The sequence below is a fragment of the Typopeltis vanoorti genome, chromosome 1, assembly GCF_054136105.1.
Source record: "Typopeltis vanoorti isolate ZY-2024b chromosome 1, IOZ_Tvanoo_1.0, whole genome shotgun sequence".
In the NCBI taxonomy this organism is placed as follows: Eukaryota; Metazoa; Arthropoda; class Arachnida; order Uropygi; family Thelyphonidae; genus Typopeltis; species Typopeltis vanoorti.
The window spans coordinates 53692209-53717103 of NC_143549.1; the positions used below are offsets into that span (position 1 = coordinate 53692209).

General features: G+C 36.2%; 1 protein-coding gene across 1 annotated transcript in view; it reads left to right on the plus strand.

Annotated features, from left to right (window-relative positions):
* Git (ARF GTPase-activating protein GIT1) overlaps positions 1-24895 on the plus strand; it is a 707749-nt gene that overhangs the window by 164739 nt on the left and 518115 nt on the right. The window contains exon 6 of the mRNA XM_090400625.1: positions 18807-18893. Coding sequence (XP_090256751.1) covers positions 18807-18893 — 87 coding nt within the window. The remainder of the gene's footprint in view (positions 1-18806; positions 18894-24895) is intronic.

Sequence of the window (24895 nt, forward strand, 5' to 3'; positions counted from 1 at the left end):
GCTCCCATAGCCCATGGTTTGCAGGGTACCATTTGTTTGCTGATGCTGCTTGGACCTCCAACATTGAAACTGGATGTGATTTATGCTGCCGTTATCCTGCAGTTGGTCTCTACAAGCTTGGATAGTCTACATCAACCCCAGTTCAGTGTTGTGTGGCTGGCCACCACTTGTTCTCACTGGGCCACTGGTATGTCTGTTAATGATACCTGCAGTAGACCCTCGATACGGTTACTCTTGAGGACCTGGTTCTTACCACTTGGACAATAAAGTGATCCATCTGTCTTGCACCGATAATATATCCACGTTCAAAGTTGCCACATTTACTCATATTTGTCAATTGTGATACGTTGTTAGGAAGCTCCGATGTCCACCTATTTATCGTCTGCATTCAGTTTGGGTACATTTCACTGTGCATGGAGCTGCCAGTTTCAACTTCCCATCACTCCTATCTCTAATATTTTGTCCACTGAGTGTATTATCTTTATTCTTTTCTATGCATAAATTTTGAAAATAACATTTCTATTTTGTAGAATAAAAGCCAAAAGGCTATTTTTCTGGCAACCTTAATAATAATGAAGGGGATACAAATCCTTTGATGTTTATCTGCCAGTAAATGAAACTCTAAGAACTAGGACTAAGATCTATGAGTTTCATACCGAAAAACTATCGGCAAATCCAAGTGTAAGTAACCACTTGGTAGTACAACACCAAGGCAACTCGTATCAAAGGTGGAGCAAGCTCCCTCATTATCCTTGATATTTTCTCATAATGTAAAAACACAGTCCCTAGGGGATGTAATACTGTAATTACATTATGAGGAGAGGTCACTACCCAGACCGGTTTCAACCTTTTTTGAGGTCTCATCAGTGAATAGGTAGATCTGGAAGATAACAAAGTTTAAGTGAAAAGAACTTGCATACCTTCACTATACGAATGCCATAAAGGTGTGCCTGTATATTATAACATAGAATAAAAGCCAAAAGGCTATTTTTCTGGAAACCTTAATAATAATGAAGGGGATACAAATCCTTTGATGTTTATCTGCCAGTAAACTAAACTCTAAGAACTAGGACTAAGATCTATAAGTTTCATACTGAAAAACTATCGGCAAATCCAAGTGTAAGTAACCACTTGGTAGTACAACATCAAAAGATTTGTATCCCCTTCATTATTATTAAGGTTGCCAGAAAAATAGCCTTTTGGCTTTTATTCTATGTTATAATATACAGGCACACCTTTATGGCATTCGTATAGTGAAAGTATGTAAGTTCTTTTCAATTAAACCTTGTTATCTTCCAGGTCTACCTACTCACTGATGAGACCTCAAAAAAGGTTGAAACCGGTCTGGGTAGTGACCTCTCCTCATAATGTAATTACAGTATTACATCCCCTAGGGGCTGTGTTTTTACATTATGAGAAAATATCAAGGATAGTGAGGGAGCTTGCTCCACCTTTGATACGAGTTGCCTTGGTGTTGTACTACCAAGTGGTTATTTACACTTGTATTTGCCGATAGTTTTTCGGTATGAAACTCATAGATCTTAGTCCTAGTTCTTAGAGTTTCGTTTACTGGCAGATAAACATCAAAGGATTTGTATCCCCTTTATTAACATTTCTATTTATTTAATCCATTATTTGCTAATTTTATACTTTCATTTAAATTTTTCTTTTATTCACTCAGTATCTATCATATTTTTACTTTGAACTTATTCACAGTCATGGCACCTACAACAGATTCTGGTAACCTATTCCACTCATTTGCCACTCTCCAACCCAAAAATGTAGTTCCCACACTCTTACTAACCACTTCTCAATTTCCAGGGATGGCTGCTAGTTCTTCCACCACTGCTAGACCTGTTCTGAAAAATTTCCCCTGTATTAATCCTTTACAAACTCTTCAGTAATTTGCTTCATCTCGCCCATTTTCATCTTCTCGTTATCTTCAATCATCTCACCCCCTTTTCTACCTGTTAACCAATTTCTGCTGTAAAAATTTTCATCCTATTCTCATAAAGTGCATTCAGTAGACCTGCTACCATCTTCATCATCTGCTGTTGGATCCTCTCCAGAGGCAAATGACCAAGAATTGTAGACCACTCCTTGCCCCCCCAGGAAACCAGATCTGTTCACAGTAGTCAACGTCGGGTCTCATCACGGCCTTATAAACAGATATAACCTGCTTAGCTCTGTTTGTCAGGGTGTAAATTATACCCTACTACCATCGGTATTCATTAAAATTATTATCTTCCTTAATCATTCTTCTCTTTAATTGTAACATACTGAAAGAAATTTTGGGATTACTTTTGGCTGCTAATTTCCTCTTATACTCAGATTTTGTCTTTCTTACCATCCTTGTAACCCTTTTGGTCTGCGCTTTGCACTGCTCATGTGCCCATATGCGGTTTGCTTTTACTTTCCTCAAGCATGCCTTTACCATCTCCTGTTCACTATCAACATTCAGCCCTTGCAGTTTCTTATGCCATGGCATTGTTCTAAGCAGTTTCCTAAGTTTATCATATCTATCAGCCCTGTAATTCCACTTTTTATTTATGTTGGGCTCATACACAAGAGCATTGGGAAATGAGAAACTTATTGACATTGGATTTGAAGGCAACCTGTGCATTGTATTCTTTGGGAAACGCATGGGAGGAAGGCTACTCCAGCGCAGCAGTAGGAATGAAGGAGGGGAAGAGAAACTTGTTCTTTGAGTGTGGAGTTTTACTGTGAAGGGATGTTGGGTGGATGGTAGCTGAATGTGTTTCAGTGGATTTGGTAGAGAGTGGGGGTGGGGATTATTGATGATAGTTCTGATGAACATTTACCATGGAAACATTTATAGAAGGTGTATGCAATAGATACTGGATGCCTGTGAGAGTGGCTGGAGTGAGTTGGGAAGAGACGAGTCATTAATCTGTTACTGCTCTCTCTCTTGTGCATTGTGTCGAGTATTTTAGGGAACTCTTAGGGACACCTTCCCAAATGTGCGAGCAGTACATGATAAATGGCAGATTTGTGACTAGTACAGAGTTAATACACATACCAGCCACTGAATTAGAAACCTTTATGCAGATGAATGCAGTGTATATGCAAAATACTTGGTCATGTGTCACCATGTATTCTAGGCCATTATTTAAGAATGCTGCTGGTCAGATGGTGTTGATTGTTAATAGGCTTATTGTGGGCACATATCTTGCTGGAGCCACAATTTTGAAAACAGCAGAGCTTACTGATGTTTTCAGCAGCCTGACTGGTTGCTCAAAAGATGAGATATCCCAGGTGTTTAATGGTGAAAAAATAACCCTCATTGCTTGTCTGCGAGGTGTAACTGTGTTCCTAAAATAGTTTGTCAGGAACTAGATCACTGTTGTTAAAGATACTAAGCTATTTTACATATAAACCTGTTTTTTTTTTTACTCCATTTCCTAAGTAAGCAAACAAGACAAGTCAGTCAAGTTTGCGTCTGCAAGTGTTGCAAGTCTAGCTGACTCTGCACGTAGTGCAAGTCCAAGGCAACTCGTGGTAAAGGTAGAATAAGCTCTGATCACTATTCTTAATATTTACCCTTAATGCAAAGCACATCTCCTGGAGGAGATGTATGATGCTATGTATTAAAGGCAAGGGTGCACTACCCAGACTGGTTTCAACCTTTTTTGAGATTTCATCAGTGGGAACCAGGCTAAGAAATACTAAGTTTTAAGTAATACAAAGCTTATAAATATTTTACCAAAACAAGTTACCACAAAGAGTTTTACCAAAGGTCGAGAGAAGGTTATTGATGAAAGGGGAAAACCATGGAAGAAAGCACTTAATCCTGAGAGTACCCAGAACCGATGAGAAATATGATTGAGAGAGAAAAGTGCAGTGAACAACCAGAGAGGAATTTGGCATTTTAATAGTACAGGCCAGTAAGGATATCATAAGATAAGATCTCAAGATAAGATCAGCACCTGAGTCAAATTCATAAAATATTGAGAGAAACCGTGTCAATTTTTCCAAACTTTTTTCCATGGCTCTTCTGTCATTGGATGAGAGTAGCAAAACATGTGTGATTACTAATTAATTAGTAGGTCACCAGGTAGTGCTCACCAATTAATCAGTGACCTTCTCCATTACTTTTTTAGAGTATAGAGGAAAGGGTGTTTGATTGCTGACTTATCTTCCTTTTTTAGGGATAGGTTGGATAAAGGCTTACTTCCATACTGTTGGTAGATGCTATGAGTATGACAGCTTATATAGATGATACATTGGATGGAAATTTAGGGGATAGGAATTATGAGTGTTAATTCTAGAATACAAGTTTTTAGCACAGTTGGAGGATACCATGTGGACTTATTATAAACAAAACTATGAAGAATTTTTCTGATGTTCTTTTGATGAAAGGTGAGAGGAGCCATATTATGAGATTTGTGTTGATCATCTGTAGAAGAGTTGGAAGAAAATACTGATTTCAAGAGGGTCTATCTTTAAGTACCATGCTAATATCAATGGTGTTAACATGATATATCACATTGTGTGTGTGTGTGAGAAAGAAAGAGCGCAATTCTTTCTTGGGAACAAGGAAAAATTGCACCCAACAGCTTTAGCGAGGGATCAGAAGACTTGACTACTGTTAGAGGCAGAGGAAAGCTTTCTCGCATGTGGCTCTTACAAGCAAAATATGCTTTATTTTTATTATTATTTACTTATTTTATAGTTATTTTGGCTGTAGTATAGGATGAGTGAAAAGCCTGGTATTTTAACTTGAGCCTTGTAATGTATGCTGGATTGTTATCTTGGGCTTCTTTTGCACACCTGTTAAAGTATTAGTTCTTTGGAAGTGTTAGGGATTTTGAGTGGAGTAAAGGAAGGCAGGCAGGCCCTCATTCTAGAGAGTATTATTTCAGTTATTTGGCCAGAGTAGATGTTTGGATCAGGAAAGTAGAAACAGTAATCGGATGATGGAAAAGAGGCATGGAAATCCTGGTTATCCTCCTTATTGGAATATTTGAATCTGCTGTAGTGCCATAGGCTATGAGAAAGTTGATCTGTAGGAAACAAAACACGAATAGGATTATGGTTAGAGTTGTCAAAAGAAGAGTTAACATCTACAATGTATTGGAGGGAGAGCTTGTTGAGAAAAGGTACAGGATTTTGAGAGGTTATCTTTTATTCTAGTAGATGGATGAACAGTTTTGGTTAGATCATTGCTGAGAGCAAATGGTTTGACTTCCCTTGGCTTCCAGTTTGTATTATGAATATTGATATCTATAAGGAAGATGATTTCACTGTTTGAGTAATTACTGCATAAAATCAACATTCAGAAATAATTAGAGTCAACATGTCACCAGAATTAGAAGATTACAGAGATTACATAGAGAGGATTCAAGATTTTGTAATTTCGACATGGAAATCCTCTGTCCTTCCTTATCCTGACAGAAGTGCATTTTTGATCTTCTGGCAAAAAGACATAGTGTATGATGAATCTGTAGATGAACTAGAACAAATGAAGTATATTTGCTATTGAGGCATCATTTTTAGGGCAGATGGTAAGAATTAAAAAAAAAAAATGTAGTTTTGCTTTTTTTAAAGTTTATTTAGCTCATAATTTTCTTTTTAACCTAAGTGACAGTATTTCTGCACAAGAGCTATTAAATACTATGAATTACTGAATTAGATAAGTGTTTAATGTAAGCATATTTTATGAGAAGTTTAATAAAAAAAACAGTAATTCAGGTAAGTTTAATATATTTTGTAATTTCTACCCTGCATAACTCTAAACTTTGCATGTCATGTCTTCACTAGATTACGGTGAACTACAGTGTTACACATCTGTATGATATTCATCCTGCTAAGCAAGTGAGTGAGTAGTTCTGAAATCTTGTGATACTAAGTGAGCAACTGAAATTTTGCATGGAGGTAGCTGCCAAATGCCAATAAGAGCACATTGCTTAGTTATATGCAATTCTCCCTCAATATCCAGAAGTTGGATTTGCTGCATGCAAACTTTTTAAATGTGAATTGTATTTTGTTGATTGTTAATGCTGTTTATAACGCTTTATAGATTGTTTGTTCTACATCGTGTAATAGCAAAAATGTTACAATAAATTTAGTTTAATCCTTTATCCAAGTGTAAGCAAAACCTTTAGTCCTGAAGATACTTCAGGTGCAAACTGTGTTTGCTTACACTTGGATAAAGGATTAAACTAAATTTATTATAGTCTAACCAAGTGATAAAAAACTTACCACAAAGAATATTAATTGTGGATTGAAGAAGTCCATGGATGCTCTTTCAATTTATTCATAAGTTATCTCTCAGAAGAAGTTAGCTTGCATGTGCTAAAGAGTCAGTGATAAAATCTGAAAAGGAAATTCATATTTTAATACCATTGAAGTGTTTTTGTGGGTGTGACTTGGTGAAAAGAGAGGATGTGTTTATGTATTATCAGTTCAATTTTTCCAGTTTTTACTTTGTTTATAAATGCTTGGAAATTTTTGAAGAAGTTGGATATCTTGCTTGTAATTGATTCTAAGGCTGAGCAGGATATTCATTTGCCTCTAGGCAAGTGAATTTAATCCCATTAGTTAGGGTAGTTATTGGTGGTAATTTACAAACTAGAGTTGCCCATTTTAGAGTGAACCGAAGTTCAGTTTAAGTTGCACAGTATGAATCATATCTCTATATCATCTGAAAATCTCTAATTCCTTTGTCATTTGTTCCACTTATGTCTAAACATCTTATGAGTTGCCATAACAGGATATCATTCTATTATGGCAAACTTCACAGGAACTACAAAGTTTTCAGCAAAAACTTAGTTTTGAAATATGTCCCCTTGTCAAATGGACACATATTTATGAATTTATGAGGCACTTATGAATTTGCCTATGACACATACACATTCATAGTTAAGTGCCTCTTGTAGTGCGATACTTGATAATTGGTAAAATATCATGCCACTGGCACCTTTCTGACTAGTGCTCTTGGCAACTGTCCCAGTCTAGGCATTCCTACATCTCCTAGAAGAGATAAACTGCATTATCTAACCCTACTCATCTACAGTACAATGTTAGATGAATCTCCTCCATGATAGGTTGTAAACCTATCATGGAGGAGATTCACGTGCGCACGTGCACCTGTGTGTAATCCTGTTATGTAAGAAGGTAGACTGATATTCTGTATCCAAAACAATTATCACATAAATGGACTACCTTTAACACATTGATAATGCATTATGGAAACTTTACAAAGCTACAGAGCAGTTTATAAATATCAATTTCCTGATATGTATCTGTAAGTAGTACATGATTAATTTTACATTATTGCTAATGCCCTGTCAACAGATTTCCTCCAAATTAGTCTATCACTTATCAGTATTCCAGTATTATCAGATCTTATATTTTTGTCTTCTAGAGTAGTGTTTCCTGAAGCACATTCCTAGGGGTATGTGAAAGGGCTTTAGAGAGTGTGAAGCACTTTTTTTTTTTTATTATTACCTTTTTATTTATTTGTCTGGATTGTTTCTAAAAATTTTCTAACTAAAAAACTAAAAGAAGTTTTAAACAAAACGTGTCTCTTGGCATGCATTGAATGACTTCCGTTAGTGTGTCATGTATAGTTCTGGCACCGTGCATTCCAGTCAAATGATTCAAATAGTTTGAACCACATAGCTGAAACTATGCTAAATTTCATTCATCTCATTAAAATTTTTCTATTATTGAAAATTTAAATTTGATAAGTTTTGTCTCTGCTGGATACATATTGTTATTCCTATAACTAAAAATGTATTTAATAATTAAATAAATTGTTTCACATGTTTGTGATTTATTATAACTGCTCCCAAATTACCTTTATCTGAGAAGTTGGTATGCTGAAGTTGCTAAAATTCTCAAAGAGGCATGTGGGGGGGGGGGCTGAAATCTTGGGAAACAATGTTCTTGAGCATTTCTTACTGCATCAATCCACTTAGTTTTCTGGGTCTTTTCCTCTGCCATATTTGCATCCAATAATACCTATTTTCCCAACCTTTCCTCTACTATTCTGTTTAAGTGATCATCTGAGATTAACTTTGAATTGGCACATTCATGAATACTAATCATGTCATCTTCCTTCCTTCATTATTAATATGATTCTGCAGCTGATGCCATCTGTTCACTCCCCTAATTTTTTTCTCACGACTTCATATCTGTGGTCTTTGATCAGCTACTTTATTTCAATACCAACTCTTAGATCCTAAAAGTGATTTGAATTCTCTCCTGTATATTATTAGTTGTGTGTTTTGCTAATTTCTCTCTTATTTCATATAAATTTATTTAGTTGGCACTCCACCATATTAGTTTTGCTTATTCCATTTGCTGTTTCCATATTTAATTTGCCATATTCAACAAATATCTAGAGTGAAACATTCAAAAAGCAGAAAATTTTGTTCCTTTAAGTTTGCAGTTTTTGCATTCTGAAAATTATTTTCGACTTATTTATTTTTTTAATAACCATTATTTTAATAATTCTCTTATGGAAAAGTAGCTGCCACTTTAATAAAATATTTGTAATAAAATATTTGGATTTAATAGCTGGTTTTGTGCACTAAGGATCAGCAACTTCTTCAGAGTTCATAGATTGAACAAAAGACTACAAATTAAAAACAAATTATGAAAAGACTACACATTTAATTTGTATTCCTTTTTTAATCTACTTCTCCATAAGATTAACAATGGTTAAACCCAAATATTTTATTACTAAATTTGTAGTGTCATAAAATTCATTGACAGCTTTAAAATTAATATCCTTTTTTTTCATAGTTACATGGTGATTAGTATTTATTATAATAAATTATGGAGATAACTATCATATTAGAGTAATAATTTCTATTTAATATAAACCAAAATAATACTTGATGTTTTGATCTTACTACCAAGGTCATCATCTTGAGTATAAGTGTATATACAATGAGGCAAGCTACATTACAAACATTACAATACGCATAGTAAGTCAAAGTCAAACTAATTTGGTCAAACATTAACACAACTGGCATGACCTCAGGTGGGGAGGAAAACCCTATTCCATCAAAGCTAGAGTCCTATTAACTGTTTGGCTAGAGATTATTAACAGATAAATTAAAATAAAAGTTAGGCTAGGATTACTCATAGATATATTAGAACAAAAACAATATTGAGTAGCCCAGTATACGAAATAAAAGCTGAAATTATTGCATAAGCCTTTGATGGAGTAGAACCTGACTGCCAGAGGTCAGGCTAGTGATGTTAACGGTTAACCAAATTAGTGTGACTTTAGCTTATCGTTATCCCAAGACCCCCCAACGGAGTCAGACTCATTGCATGAGATCCCTTTGTCATATACACAGCTCATCATACCATACTTTGAACACATTCTCTGTAGACAGCATGCTCTCAGGCAATGCAATCCAATCAGTCACAACTCTCCATGTCAAAAACCTGCTTCTAACTCTCTTCCTCACACCCTCATACAGTTTCCAGGTATGGCCTCTTGCTCCTCCCCCCCTTCATCCATTTATTTTATGAAAAACCTCTTCAATGTTAATCTTATAACAACTCCTTACCAACTAATACATCTCTATCATAATCACCCCTCTTCCTCTTATCCACTAGACTGTAAATTGCATCTTCTCACTTTCTTCATGCTCAACATTCCAGAAACCATAAAGTATCTTAGTCAGCTGCCTCTGGACCCTCCAATATCTCATCCATTTGAAAACCAAGTGACCAATTCTATGCACAGTAATTCATATGTGGCCTAATGAAGGCCTTATTCAGTGAAACCAGAATCCTCTTATTTCTACAAGTCAGTATCCTCTGCATCATTGCCAGAATTCATTCTATTGTGCTCTCAATTTTGGCAATGTGTTCTCTAAATTTATATCCTTTTTTACCATCATCCAAAGAGCTCTTATTTCCTTCAGCTCCAACAATATAAATCCACCTATCATAAATTTCACATTCCAGCTTTTTTTTTCCAAATTTTAAAACATTACATCTTGCAACATTGAACTGGGATCCCTACTCCTGTGCCCATTCACTCACTCCATTCAAGCTTTTTGTAAGATCACATCATCTGCTCCTCCTCATAATTCTTCTTAACTTTGCATCTTCTGCAAACAACTAAATACCCCCTATTTAAATTTTCTCCAACATCATTAACATACAGGTTAAATAGCAGTGGCCTTAAAACAGAACCCCTGAGGCACACCACGAGTGACTTTCCTCTTCCAGGATATTGCTCCCCCATTCACAATTTTCTGATATCCATCAGATAGCCAATTTCAATCCAGTGCACTAGTCTAATATCCAACTCTATTTGCTCTAATTTGACTATTAACTTATCATGTGTACATCTATTGAAAGCTTTTGCAAAATTGAATACTGCGTCCATTTCCCTCATCTACTCCATCTGTCACATTATTGGAATGAGTAAGCAGATTACTAAAACATGACCTCTCTTTAACAAATCCATGCTGTCCATCAAAGATAATACCACTGTTGTCAACCCCATTTTGGATCCTTGTTCTGACTAGCTTCTAAAACATTTTAACCACAATACCTGACACACAAATTGGCTTATAATTTGATGCTTAAGTATTGTCACCTTCCCTGTGAAGTGATGTAATCTTGCCTTCCTTCCTTCCACTCCTTTGGAACTTGACACATTTTAAGACTTGTATTAAACAAATATGCCAAGGCAGATGTTAACTCCTTGGCACATTTCTTCAAAATATGTGATGATATATCAAGTCCCACAACCTTATTCACATCAAGTTTGCTTGCTTTTCCATATACCTCTCTCTCATTCATAGTCAGTCTCTCATCATCATCCACTGCTCTGAAATTCTCCATGATGATGTTGCATTAACGAGGATGAAAGACCTTTTTGAACTGCTCATTAAATATCTCAACTATATCCTCCACAGCAGTTGTCCTTATACCATTTTTTCCAATCAGTGTCATCCTACCAATAATCTTTTTTTCCCCTTCATTAGCTAACTGCTGCTCATACTGCATTTTCACTTTTGCTACCTTTACCAACCAAGTAACCCTTATCTGTCCTTTGTACACCTCATGGAATTGATTATTGCCATCCTGGACTGTTGTAGGGCAGACATCCCTCGACTTCACCTAACACTCCATTTCATCCCACAGATGTTCATTAGGGTCGAGATCAATGCTCTGTGGAGACAAATGAAGCGTGGTGACATTCATGACCACAAACCACGCAATTGCAACAGCCTTATGACATGGTGCATTTTCTCGCTGAAAGAGACAATGATCAGTTCCATAGAAATACCCCAAAGCAGGAAGCATTGCATTTCAGATATCTCTCAGAGTTTGGTGTTCTTGGCACCACAAACAGAGGGCTGAGGCCAAACCAGGAAAAACAGGACAATACCATCACACTGCCACCTTCAAATTTCATACTTGGGGTTACGCATTCTGGTATTAGATGTTCACCAGGCATCCACACACACACCCATCCATCTTCTTGATAGAGAGAGAATGTAATGTAGTTTGTTGCTCCATAACACAGCTTTCCAGCATCCATGTCCCATTGAAGATGAAATGGAAACCAACGTTGTGAACCTTGGTTCTGAACATTTTTGTGTAGATGATGCCAAGAATTCCGCATTCAGTGTGCTGGCCGACAAATAGTAGTTTTTACATATTATCCTTTGTTGCACCTTATTTTCACATTTGGTGAGTGTTGTAGGTCATCCACTGCAGGTATAGTGAGGTGGAAGTGCAGTTTCCCTGCACTTCCATCTCACTATAGTATCATTTATTGTTAACCTGGGATGGCCCAGTTTGTCAACAATTTGCCAGACAGATAGTCCTATCCTCTTTCAAACTCTATCAGTTCCCTTCTCAATGCCATTTTATCCAGACACAGTTGCACTGACTTGGGAGCATCGTATCCCTCCAATTTATACTGGCTGCAAACATGTAACTTGTTACATGTCACAATGAACCTTACCCATGGGGTTTTCCATTGGCTTCTTTTCAATCAGTGTATACTGAATTTATTATTTTTAACAACAGTGAAGTAGAAGAGAGATTACTAAATGCAATTGGAAGATATCTTGCAGCATTTTGATTGGAGATCAGGAGAATATGGAGGATGTGGAAGCTTTTCCCAGCAATGTTCCTCAATCTTGGTGCAGGTTATTTATTTAGCATAGGATGATACAATGGCCACGAGGTCCCCCTTTCACAGGGAAGTATGGCTTCATCTCTGTTTCCCCCCCCCCCCCCCCCATTTTTATCTGGGCTCAGGACCAGCATATAGCTAGCTGACAAATCAGATCTATGGCTGAGTCTAAAGTATTCCTGACTTGGTACTGGTGATCCTGCACTATAAGGGTGTGCATGGTGAAATTTCATGGTGAAAAACAACACCCTCTTGATTGACCAGAGAACGTCTCTTTTTTTTTTCTGTTTTTCATTCATTCTATTGAGTTGTTCACAGTATACTTTAGCTGTGATTGTTTGGTTTTGTGGCAAGAGTTCAAAGTGTATAATACCAGCCATATCCCACCAAGTGCTTAATAAAAACGTTTGAGAGTGAAGGTCTTGTTTTGGTTTAGCCTATTTCCCCCCTGAATGAACCCACTACCTTCAGCACTTAACTGGTAATTAGTTTACGGAATTAACAACGCATCTAAAGTATATTAATTAAAGGTAACTTTAATGAATAACTTCTATATTTCGGCAACGTCACATTGCCATCTTCAGGAACATAAAGATCAGTACAGCCGCTCTGGGCTGGCAGACCATGCCTTAGATACCCACCATAAAATTCGTTGGAAGAAAACAAAAATAATTCATCGCAGCAAGTTTAAATACGAAAGATTATTCAAAGAATCTTCAGCAGCTCTAGAAAACGTTCCTAACCTCAACAAATTTGGGTGCATGAAACTACCCCAAATTTGGGAGACTTACATTATGAGAACTTCAGCCCAACTGCCAAGACTACCAAATTAGCCCGCCAGAGGGCACCATTAGGACTTTAGGAACAATATTAGTTTCTTGCTTTCTTCTTCATTTGCTTTGTGTTAGTGCCTGCGTGCACATACCATATCTTTATGTTCCTGAAGATGGCAATGTGACGTTGCTGAAATATAGAAGTTATTCATTAAAGTTACCTTTAATTAATATACTTTAGATGCGGTGTTAATTCCGTAAACTAATTACCAGTTATGTCTGACCAACGTATAAGCCTTGCTACTACTTCAGCACTTAAGTATCCACTTTTCATCACCGGTGACTACATGACTCAAAATCAGAGATCGAATCTCTTGAGAATAAAAAACAGTGCAGATGTTGACACACTCTTTGATTGTTGTTCATCAGTTCGTGAGGAACCCACTAGACAATCTTAGATGCCATTCCAAGTTCTTGCAAATGGTGATGGATGGTCGATGATGATGAATTAGGATCTTTTGCTTAAATCTTCAAGAGTTGTATTTGCATTTCTTGCAATAGTGGCTTCTAGCATATCATTATCAAGCGAGATGCCTAGAGGATGCCTAAAAACAGGATGCCTAGAGCAAGGGGAGTCTTTCAAGCTGAAGTCCCCTTGTCAAAATTTTTGGAACCATTGCCGGCACTTTTGCACAGTCAGAACATTATCACCATACACTTCTTGCACATTTTTTACAGTGTTAGTAGCATTGTTGCTTTTTTGAACTCATAAAGCATGATGTGCCTGATATGCTCTTCAGTGACTTCCATAGTAATAAAGGGTTATTTAAACAACTTATGTATGATGTTCTGGCAGGGTGGATTTCCTTAGAATGAGGCTGCTCCAGCTTAGTGGTACTTATAAAAACTTTAAAAATTCATGTTTAGATAATCTGAGACACATTTAAACAAGTATAGTATAAAAAACGACATTACTTTTGGATGACCTGATATGTGAAATTGGACTTTTTCATCCTGTAAAAACATACAGAGAGATTATGCAGATAGGATTAACTACTTTTTTCGGAATTAATTGGGTTTCTTTGATGTCAGTTTACTTGATTTTGACAAACTATTGTGTTTAATATGTAATATGATGATGCAGATATGCTGTGTATGGACAGTTCATTGCGGAGACTATTCATCGCTGGAAATTTAACCATGGGGAAAATTAATTGCATGAAAATTCATCGTGGATATATATTAAAAAAATAAAGAAAACAATTTGTAACAGATGGAGGCTGTATTTATTTTAAGATTTGGATTTTTATGAATTTATAAAATAATTGTTTAACAAAAATAATTATCTTGAATCAAGTTCTGGGAGAGTAAAATGTATTAGTGACTAAGATAATTAGCAAAAAAAAAATGATAGTGGCATTGTTCTCCAGAGTGATACAATCTTAAGTGAAGAAATATGAAAGGATCTGTTATTTGCACTGGCATTAAAAACTATAATTATATGATAAAACAAGTAGCAAAAATAAATGCAACTTGTAGATAATATAATTTAGAGTCCAGTTACTGAGCAAATGGCAAGCAACTGCATTTCTGACAATAGGTACCGAACGTAGCTTTGTATGCGAGGTAATCTGGTTAAGTGTTCTTGTCAGTGTGAAGTGTTCTTGTCATCCCAGTCAAATGCACTTTGATATCCATGTTTTTTCAACATGGATATCCAGGATTTGCTGGACGTATATATATGTCCTGGCCAGTTGGGAGGTTAACCCTGCAGAGGTTGTGGTAAAAATAATTGCAGCTTAGGTTGCACGTATCTGAGAGATACATTCATTATTAGTATGTGCCTGAAATGCGATAAAACTTAAAAAAAAAAACACTACAAATATAAAACATGATGGTTTATTTATTTTCAGTTACAATCTAGAAATTATTGAAAAAAAAAAAATAAATAAATAAACCCAATACTATACTGACATCGGAGTTCGCAGTATATCTCAGATACAATTTACTGTCAAATATCACACACCTCTACACAACACGTGTTAAACCGAACTGACTTCAATTTTCTAGCGAATAATGCTTTCAGTGAATTTTTTTCTGCGACGATTTTCCCTGCAATGAATTTTCCTCTCGATGAATTTTCCCACGATGAATTGTCCGTGAATCCAGATATACTGTATATGTAAGATAATGATAATTGTGTTTATGTGATTTGTTATTAAAATAATTTGGATATTAAAATATAAAAAAGTACAGCTTACTGAAGGATAAACTGTGGGTTTGAATTCTGTTGTGATATGGATGTTTGTGAATGTCATTAGATAATAGATGGATTTCATTATATGCTATGAGATGACTACTCTGATTATGGATGCCCTGAGGTGACTTAAAAAGTATTATGTACTTTGAGGGATGAAATACCTGAGTTTCTGGGAGAAATAAACCTTTTAACAGTTGACTAGTAACTTCAGCATACCATGTAGATTGTAGTGCAGTTTGTTTCTTTGTGTGTGTATATATATATATATATACTCGATCAGGATTTCCCAAACTGTGTTCTGCGAAAGGTGAATAAGTCTGGAATTTGTCATTTTAGTTTTCTAAGCATTTTTCATGAATAAATATTTTATAGTGGAAATGTTCTGAGGAGAATAATATTCGTGAATGTGTCAAAAAGCTCAGACCCAGAAAGCCTAATAACATCTGTGTAGCAAATGTTAGTGACCAAGCCGTGTATTTTTAAACGTGGAAGTATTCATGAATTATTGTTGATTTTCACACATAGAAATCTTTCAACAATCGGGAAAGAGAATACCACTGTTTATGACTGATCATAAAAATTGCCTGCAAGCTGATTACAACAATGGGCGATGCATCCTCTGTTCTCAAAACTGAAAGAAATAACATCTGTGTTGCAAATGTTAGTGACCAATCAGCAAGGAAGTATAAAGAAAATTTTTCCACTAAAATTGAAGATGAAAGTAGTCTGTATCCGGTTCTCAAATCTAGTAATGCTGAATACTTTATTCGCAAGTTCGTATTGTAGGGTGAAAGTTTCGAAACCGTAGTGCCATGATTTTTTAAAAGTAATAGGCCTGCAGATTTAAATTTTAATATGAATAAGAGACAAGAGACTTTGTTTAATTTTGGTATTAAGAAATCTCTTATTGAAGGTGTTTGTGATGCAGCAGATAGCGAGTCATCCACCAGCAGCCTACAAAGCGATCTCCAGGGTGTACAAAAGGAGGGAAAAACTGCCAGCACACAGGATAAAAAGTTTGCATTCACTTGTAAGTACTTATAATAATAATAATAATAATAATAATAATAATAATAATAATAATAATATAAATTTTTGGTGATCAGAATGGGATGTCACTGAAAATCGGCACAAATTAATTTAATGATGTTTGTTTAATTAATAATTAATAATTCATGATCAATTATTAATTCATTAATAGAAAATCATCTAAATTAACAATTAATTATAATTAATACATCACAAAATAACCAAGGTGCTCTGTGAAAATTTCAGGATTTGGGAAGGATTCAGGATTCCGTCGTAGAAAAATTCTGTCGTTGGGAAACACTGCTCCAGATGATGACCTTAATGTGAAGGTTGAAACATCGAGTGATTATTTTGGTTTATATTAAACTGAAGTTTTACTCTAACACAGTAGTTGTTTCCATAATTTCTAAGATGTATTGTGATCACTGTGTAAGCATGAAGGAAAGGATCAGCTGCATTTCTTGGTATGGATTTATCGAACATGGACACATTTTAGCTGTTTGGTTTTTTTTTTTTTTTTTTTTTTAATGAAGATGGTAAAATAGATAAAGAAATAGATAATACAATAAGTATGGTCAATATGGCTCAGTAAGTCAGTTGAATAATTTATGTTCAATTGCCTTATGAATGGAACAAGAGAGAAATCAGTCAAATTAATAGCATATGAAACTGTTTATACCAGTTTTATTTTATGGATATAAAAGTTGGGTTAGAAATAAAACAGCTGGTTAGAGGCTGGAGACCACTGATATGAGAATTGTGCAAAATTAGAAGAGAACAAATGACATCGCATCTAGAATCATATTTAAAGTGAGATCTGAAAAGAACTTGACATTGTTAATATTCAATAATGTTGAAGCAGATACGATCTAAATAGTGTCATTATTTAAACAGAATGGAGATGAATAAAATCATTATTTAAAGCAATAGTGACAAAGAGAGTATGATATGAGAATGTAAGATATGTAAGGAAGACTAAGATATAGTTGGGCAGATGCTGTAGTGCTTTTAAAATTGAAATATAAAATGAAATCACAGATACCTGACAAATAATCAACTAGTTTTGAAAATTGTTGATATGAAAATCACATGAAATATTAATTGAACTGTCATAATATCTGGTACATCCTTTGTTGCTAAATTAAAATATGATAATTAAATAAAACAGATTATACAACACAAATAATAATGCAAAAATGTCTTGAAAATAAGTGTTTTGAAGAAAGCCTCTTTAGCTCAGTTGGTATAGATGATACTCTTTGATTGCAAAACCTGGATTTGAATTCCATCTAGGGTGTGAAGAACCTTTGTCAGAACTTTTCAGTTGAAAGTGGTCTCATGGAAGTGGCAGAAGTTTCCTCCCAGAAACTCAGGTTTTTCATCTTGCAGAAATGGATAAACTAACCAGAAGAACACAAGTAATTCATAGCCATAGCACACAATGCAGATAGGATTAACTCTCTCCTGTCCTTTGCAGTATCTGGTTTTTAAGATACCATGTTCATGACAGGCAATTAAGCCTAACACAAAAGGAAAGATGACAAGTATCATTAATTGATCAGTATGCGTATACCAAGAACAAAATATTTAATAGAGTAATGATGTTGGTGAATTTAGCATGAGAAGTTGTACTTTTACTGGTATCAGATCTCCTAGCGAGAAAAATTATGAACTGCACATGCATTTACTTTTATAGAGACCTCATTTTAATCAGTTACATTGAAGCCATAAAAACTAAAGTAACATCCAATGCCTGACAGGTGCTTTGCCTTCAATGGTTGCATAGTAACCAGTGATTAAAATGAATGGTGGGCCATATAACATTTCATCTGAGGAAGAGTTAACTGTTCTCTTATAAAGATATGGAAATAGATAATACAATAAGTATAACTAATATGGCTCAGTTTATCTGTTTTTCAGGATGTGAGAACATTCTGCAGAACATAATATTGATTGATATTTATTTATATTTTGTGACTCCCACTCACAGAAGGTTGTAAACTTATAGTACATTTGTGCCATGAGTGGGCTAAGAAGATTTTTAATTAATTTTATATACTTTTTAAATATTGTTTACATAATCTAGAAATCCTCATCTAGATACCAAACATGACAGTTTTTCTGTGTTTTAGATTAGGACTCCAGTCAGCAGGAGGTGTCACACTGGGTGTTGAAATTCATCTTGCACTTAAAAACAATCACAAACATCCATGCTCTTGGTAGGATTTGAACCCACAGCCTGTTGGATAGAGACCTATGCTAACCACTCAGCTGACGAGACCCACTCTTTGGCTGTAATTACAAGCAAAGCAACCAACTAAAGCCTTATTACATAATTGTAGGCATATTTAATGATGAATATTTCTATGTATCACCTTATAAATAATGATGAATTTCATTGTTCTAAAATAAAAATAACACTGAATTTTATTGTATGAACTGACTAAAAAATTCCTTATCAAGTATATTTTAGAAACATATTTGGTTTGCACCCAAATAAAACATCCATGTGGAAAGAAAAAAAAATCTCATTCTTATAAAAGTGTAATTATATGGTGTCTATTCTTATAGAATAATTTTTATTTGGTCTTCTTAGCAACTTCATTCAAGTGTCAGGACAGCAAATTTAGAGACGAGTCTGAGGCTCTTATCACTTGGGGCGGATCCTAATTTTGTCCATCCTGTGAGTATTGGGGAGAATTTCTCTATTTATGAATTTGTGTGTGTGTGTGTGTGTGTGTGAAAGAGCTTATAACCACAACTGTTCGAGACTGTAACTCCTTAAGTGCGAAATGATAAAATGATAACATGAACTTTTTTATACGTTTCCAAAATTAGTAAAATTTTTCTATCCAAAATTAATTTAATATATTATTTTAACAACCGTTTTCATCACTGAAAATGAGGTTTTTAATTTCATTAATCAGTCCATTATAGACAAATGATGAATTAGGTCAGCATTAAAAAAAATTTTTTTTTTCTTCTTCTCACAGGTCAGATATTTAGATTACTAAAGTTAGTGCTTTTGTTTTGGTTTTTATTAGCTGTCTATTTTCACCATTCTTTACTTTCATAAATAAACCAGGACGTGTGTCTGTGAAGGGGAGAAAGAGACTGACACTAGTCTTATTATTATGGATACATCTTTTAATAACAAAATGTCAAGCATTATTTTACTGAAATGAGTATATTTATATATTTTTTTTCTTCTCACAGGCAGGATATTTTGATTACAATTTCTGTTTAATTTGTGCAAGCATGGTGCTAATTGACCTGTACTTTATGCATCTTTTTTATGGGCTCATCAGTTTCTCCTAGCCTGATCCCACCAATATAATACAACATTGAATATCTAATCATGCCAAAGTGAATGACTGTACATTTACTCACATTGAACTGACACTCATTTTCCATGCCCACAATTCCAGCCTATTCAAATCATTCTGCAAGTGCTGCATATCAGTAGCATTCCTGATTACCCTACCTATCTTTGCATCATCAGCAAATAGCTGTATGTCACTTGTCAGATCCTTCCTAATATCATTAATGTACAGATTGAATAACAGTGGACCAAGCACTGATCCTTGTGGTACATCACTTGTTACCTTAAACCTTTCAGACTCTGACCCCCCCCCGTTATACCACTTTTTGATTCTCATAGACAAACTTATACGTTGGTTATGCATTACTAAATCAATTTAAAGAATTGACAACAGAGATAAGAATATAAATTAAATTACGCTTTAATAAATATTTCCGATATTTCGGCAACGTCACGTTGTCATCTTCAAAAGGAACTTACAAAAAAGGCACGTGCCCGTAGGCACTACAACACAGTAACTGAGAATGAAGTGATCAAGCTATTGTTCTTCTAAAAGTCCCGATGGTGCCCCCACCCCAGTGGGCTAAGTAGGTGTTCTTGGCCATTGGGGCTGAAGGTCTGCTGATGTAAGCCTCCCAAATTTGGGGCAGTCTCATACATCCAAATTTGTTGAGGTTTGGAGAGTTTCTTAGGGCTGAGGCTGATTCCATGAATAGTCTTTCGAATTTGTATTTGCTACAGTGTATTACTGTAGCTTTCTTCCATCGTATTCTGTAGCGTGTATCCAGAGCATGGTCTGTAAGACCAGAGTGGCTATACTTGTGAAACCGGATGTAGTCCTTGTGTTCCAAAATTCTGATATTTGCTGTCCTGCCTGTTTGGCCAAAGTAAGACAGTTTACAGCTGCAAGGGACCTGGTATTACACCAGGTAGGTCTTTAGTGGAGTGGATAAGGGATGCCAATTTTCTGTATGGTCTGTAACAGGAGGTCAAGTCATGTTTTTTTAAGATTTCGGTAATTTTTGCCTCAAATGTTGGGAATGGTGATGGATTTAGAGTAATCCTTGTTGTGATGGGGCAGAGGGGGGGGTTGTAGTTTGTTGGTTTCAATATTTTTTTACTTTTTTTGGGGGGGGGTTAGCCATTGGCTGAGAAAGTGTTGAGGATGTGATTTAGTTCAGTGTTTAGGGCCTTGTTGTTACAAAAGATTAGTTTAGCCCTGTTGTATAGTGTTTTCACCACTCCGTATTCTTGTGAGGGGGGGGGGGGGTTGTTGGTGAATGTACCTGCCTGTATGGGTGCGTTTTCTATAAACTGAGAAAACCAAGGTTCCATCAGGCTGGTGGGTGACTAGTGTGTCTAGGCAAGGGAGGCTGTTGTTTTCCTCTTTTTCCAGAGTGAACTTGATCCATGTGGCCAAATAGCGAAGCCATATGGTTGGTTTTTGTGGGGCAGAGGCTAAGGCTTTTTCATCAAAGGTCTCCATGAAGAAATTGGCCAAGGGTGGGGAGAGTGGTGAATCCATGGCTGTCCCCTCTATTTGTTTGTAGAATTTTCCCTACCAAACGAAATAGCCCGAGTTCATTGTGAACTGAAATAGCACTGAGATATCGGGAGAAAATTTTAGCTTGGATTAGCTCCAAAGTTTCCTTGAGTGGGACATTTGTGAATAAGGAGGAGATGTCAAAGCTGACCATTATGTCAGTATGTCGGAGTGTAAGGTTTTCTGTGCTGGCTTTGAAGTGGCTGAGTTTTTTATGTGTGATGGTGTGTTGCCAGTATAGTGTGCGAGCGCTTTGGCCAGATGTTTAGCTAATTTGTATGTGGGAGAATCAATGCCATCCACCATGGGATGTAATGGCACATTTTCTTTATGTATTTTTGGGAGTCCATAAATACAGGAGGGGGGGGGTATTATAGAGTTAAAAACAGTTTTAATCTGTTATTAGTAACTTCTACAGGCCAAGAAGTGACTTTCTTAAGGGGCCTGTGAAGTTTTCTGATTTGTGAGTTGGTGGGATTGTATACGATAGGGAGATAAGTAGCCCGATCTAATAGAAGAGCATTAAGCTTACCTGTGTAGTCCTTTTGGTTAAGTACTACAATTGCATTTCCTGCAGAGCTTTATATTCCTTGTTGGATATGTTGGTTTTTGGGGATCTTGCTTTGGAGAGGACACAAGCTACATCCAGTCTTACACTGTTGGTGATTTGATTCGGAAGGTGGCTGATTCGGCATTCGATCTGGATCATAATATCATCACTAGGTATTTTTCTGGGAGCAATGGTGAAGTTGTGGCCACGTGAAAGTGCGTTGAGTGCTTCAGGGTGACTGAAGAAAGGTTGATTATGGTGTTGATAGGAAGTTTTGGATTGACCGTAGAGTTCTTTTTTTAATTTTTCGAATTTTTTGATCTGTCGACCTCGTATTTTTTCAAATTCTTTGTCTGCTGCAGTACATGAAACGTCATGTAAAATTGACCAAAGCTCGTGATTTAAAGTGCACGAAAGCTCTTCTTCAAGAGCACGAATAGCTTTGTTAATGTCAGCTAAGAGAAACTGCATGGCGGCGATTTGTTCCCGAAGCAAAGTGTAGCTGGCATGGTTATAGATACGGAGAGCTTTTTGTAACACAAAACAGTGGTTGAATTTTACACAATTTGGGATTACCTGATTATGTTGTTGTTGTTGGGATTCACCAACAAACTCCCCCCCCCCTCCTCACAACAATATGGAGTGGTGATGTACAACAGGGCTAAACTAATCTGTTCTACAACAAGGCCCTAAACACTGAACTAAATCACATCCTCAATCTTTCTCAGCCAATGGCTACCCCCCCCCCCCCAAAAAAAAAAAAAAAAAAAAAAAAAATTCAAAAATATTGAAACCAACAAACCACAACCCCCTCTCCCCCATTCACAAGGATTACTCTAAATCCATCACCATTCCCTAAGTCTGAGGCACTTCCCGAAAAAATTACCAAAATCTTAAAAAAATATGACTTGACCTCCTGTTACAGACCATACAGAAAATTGGCATCCCTTATCTGCTCCGCTAAAGACCTACCTGGTGTATACCAGGTCCCTTGCAGCTGTAAACTGTCTTACTTTGGCCAAACAGGCAGGACAACAAATATCAGAATTTTGGAACACAAGGACTACATCCGGTTTCACAAGTACAGCCACTCTGGTCGTGCAGACCATGCTCTGGATACATGCCACAGAATATGGTGGAAGAAAGCTATAGTAATACACCATAGCAAATACAAAATCGAAAGACTATTCATGGAATCAGCCTCAGCCCTGAGAAACTCTCCAAACCTCAACAAATTTGGATGTATGAGACTGCCCCAAATTTGGGAGGCTTGCATCAGCAGACCTTCAGCCCAACGACCAAGAACACCTACTTAGCCTGCTGGAGGGGGGGGGGGGGGGCTGACCATCAGGACTTTTAGGAGAACAATAGTTTCATCACTTCATTCTCAGTTACTGTGTTGTAATGCTTACAGGCACTTGCCTTTTTTGTAAGTTTCTTTTGAAGATGGCAACGTGACGTTGCCGAAATATCAGAAATATTTATTAAAGTGTAATTTATATTCTTATCTATTTTGTTAATTCCTTAAGTGATTTATTAAACTACTTTTTGATATCGGTCAGTCATCCATCCTCTTATCCAGGATAATATTGTATAACCCAAACCCATTTTCTCCAATTTATGCAGCAGTGTGCAATGCTATATTTTGTCGAAAGCTTTAGCAAAATCCAAAAGTATCCTGGTGTATCCATTCCCCTTGTCTAGTTCAATTGGAACATTGTTATAGAATATGAGCAAGTTGCTAAAATATGACTTTCCCTTAGTAAACCCACGATTCTCATTGCAAAGCAGAGTTTCACTGTCAACCCATTTCTGAGTGTGAGCCCTAACCAATTTTTCCAAAAATCTTCACCACCACCACCACCACTCCTGAGATACCAATTTGTCGATATTTGGATACATTGGTCTTTGCACCACCCTTGTGCAATGGAATTATCGTACATTCCTTCCATTCCTGCTGAATCTTCTCTCTTCTGAGACTCATATTAAACAGCCTGGTCAAAGAATGGCCAGTTCAGCTGAAAACTCTTTTAGCATACGTGCTGATATTACATCAGTCCTTATTGCTGAATTCTAATTCAATTTTTTGCAGCAGCTCTAATTCCTCGGCCAAACACACCTGCATCTCTTCATCTAGTGAAGAGGTAACAGTGAGCTCATTGTTGCATTTTGCTTTTAACAAAATGAGCACTCATTAACTGAACAACCTTTTCTGCATCTGTAACCATCACGCCCATCTGGATTTAGAAGAGTTATCCTTTTATATTTATTCTTTCTTTTATTTGCAGCATATTGGTAGCATTCTTGTGGGTTGTCTTTAGCACGCAGAGCCAGTTTCTTTTCATACTCAGACTTTGCTTTCTGTACAACATTTATGACTATTCTAGGATTCTGCTTATAACATTTATAATGGTATCCTTATACAAACGTTATTCCTTCCACATCGTCCTTTTTTTATGAATCTCTTGCTTAATAAGATTACACATTCATTTGACTCCTACTCTATTTATTCTTCAAACTCTCGGGACACATTCTAATATCGCATCATTAAAGTATTGTTTCAGTGCTTCCCATGGACTGTCTTCCCATCCAACAATTGATCCCATTCCACTGAACTCAGTACAACACTCAGTTGGTCATAATTTCCTGCGTTGTAGTTCAACATATAACCTTGCCTGAATGGAACATTCATAAACTTAGTCACTTCCCAAGTGAGTACTGCATGATCACTGTCGCCAACCGGAGGCAGAATAATTATGTCTTTAACTGAAACACCTCTGACACTATAATCAAATCTAACAATCTTTGCCCTCGATTTCCTTCTATCACATGCTGCTTGAGGAAGTTGTCCTGCAATAGCTTAATAAATGCATTTTCCCTCTTCTCATCAGCTTTTACTGCTACCCAATCAATATTTGGATAATTAAAGTTTCGCGTAATGATTACTCTTTTTGTGCTCATCTTTTGTATTTGGGGTTGCATTTCTTCTTCACTACCAACCGATTCACCAGGTCTGCAACAACACCCCACTATGTAATTGATCTTGTTAGATTCCACCTCACACCAGATGGCTTCAATCTCAGTGCCACATGAAATATTGTTAGTAGTAGTACTACAATCATGTCTCAACTCTAACTGGATTATTCAAGTCATCCATTGCCATTAGCAAACCCCCCCCCCCCCCCCCAACTCCTCTCCTATCCTCTCTATCCTTCCTAAAAATACTATACCCATGACATTCGATACCAGTTAGTAGGTCTGATTCTGATA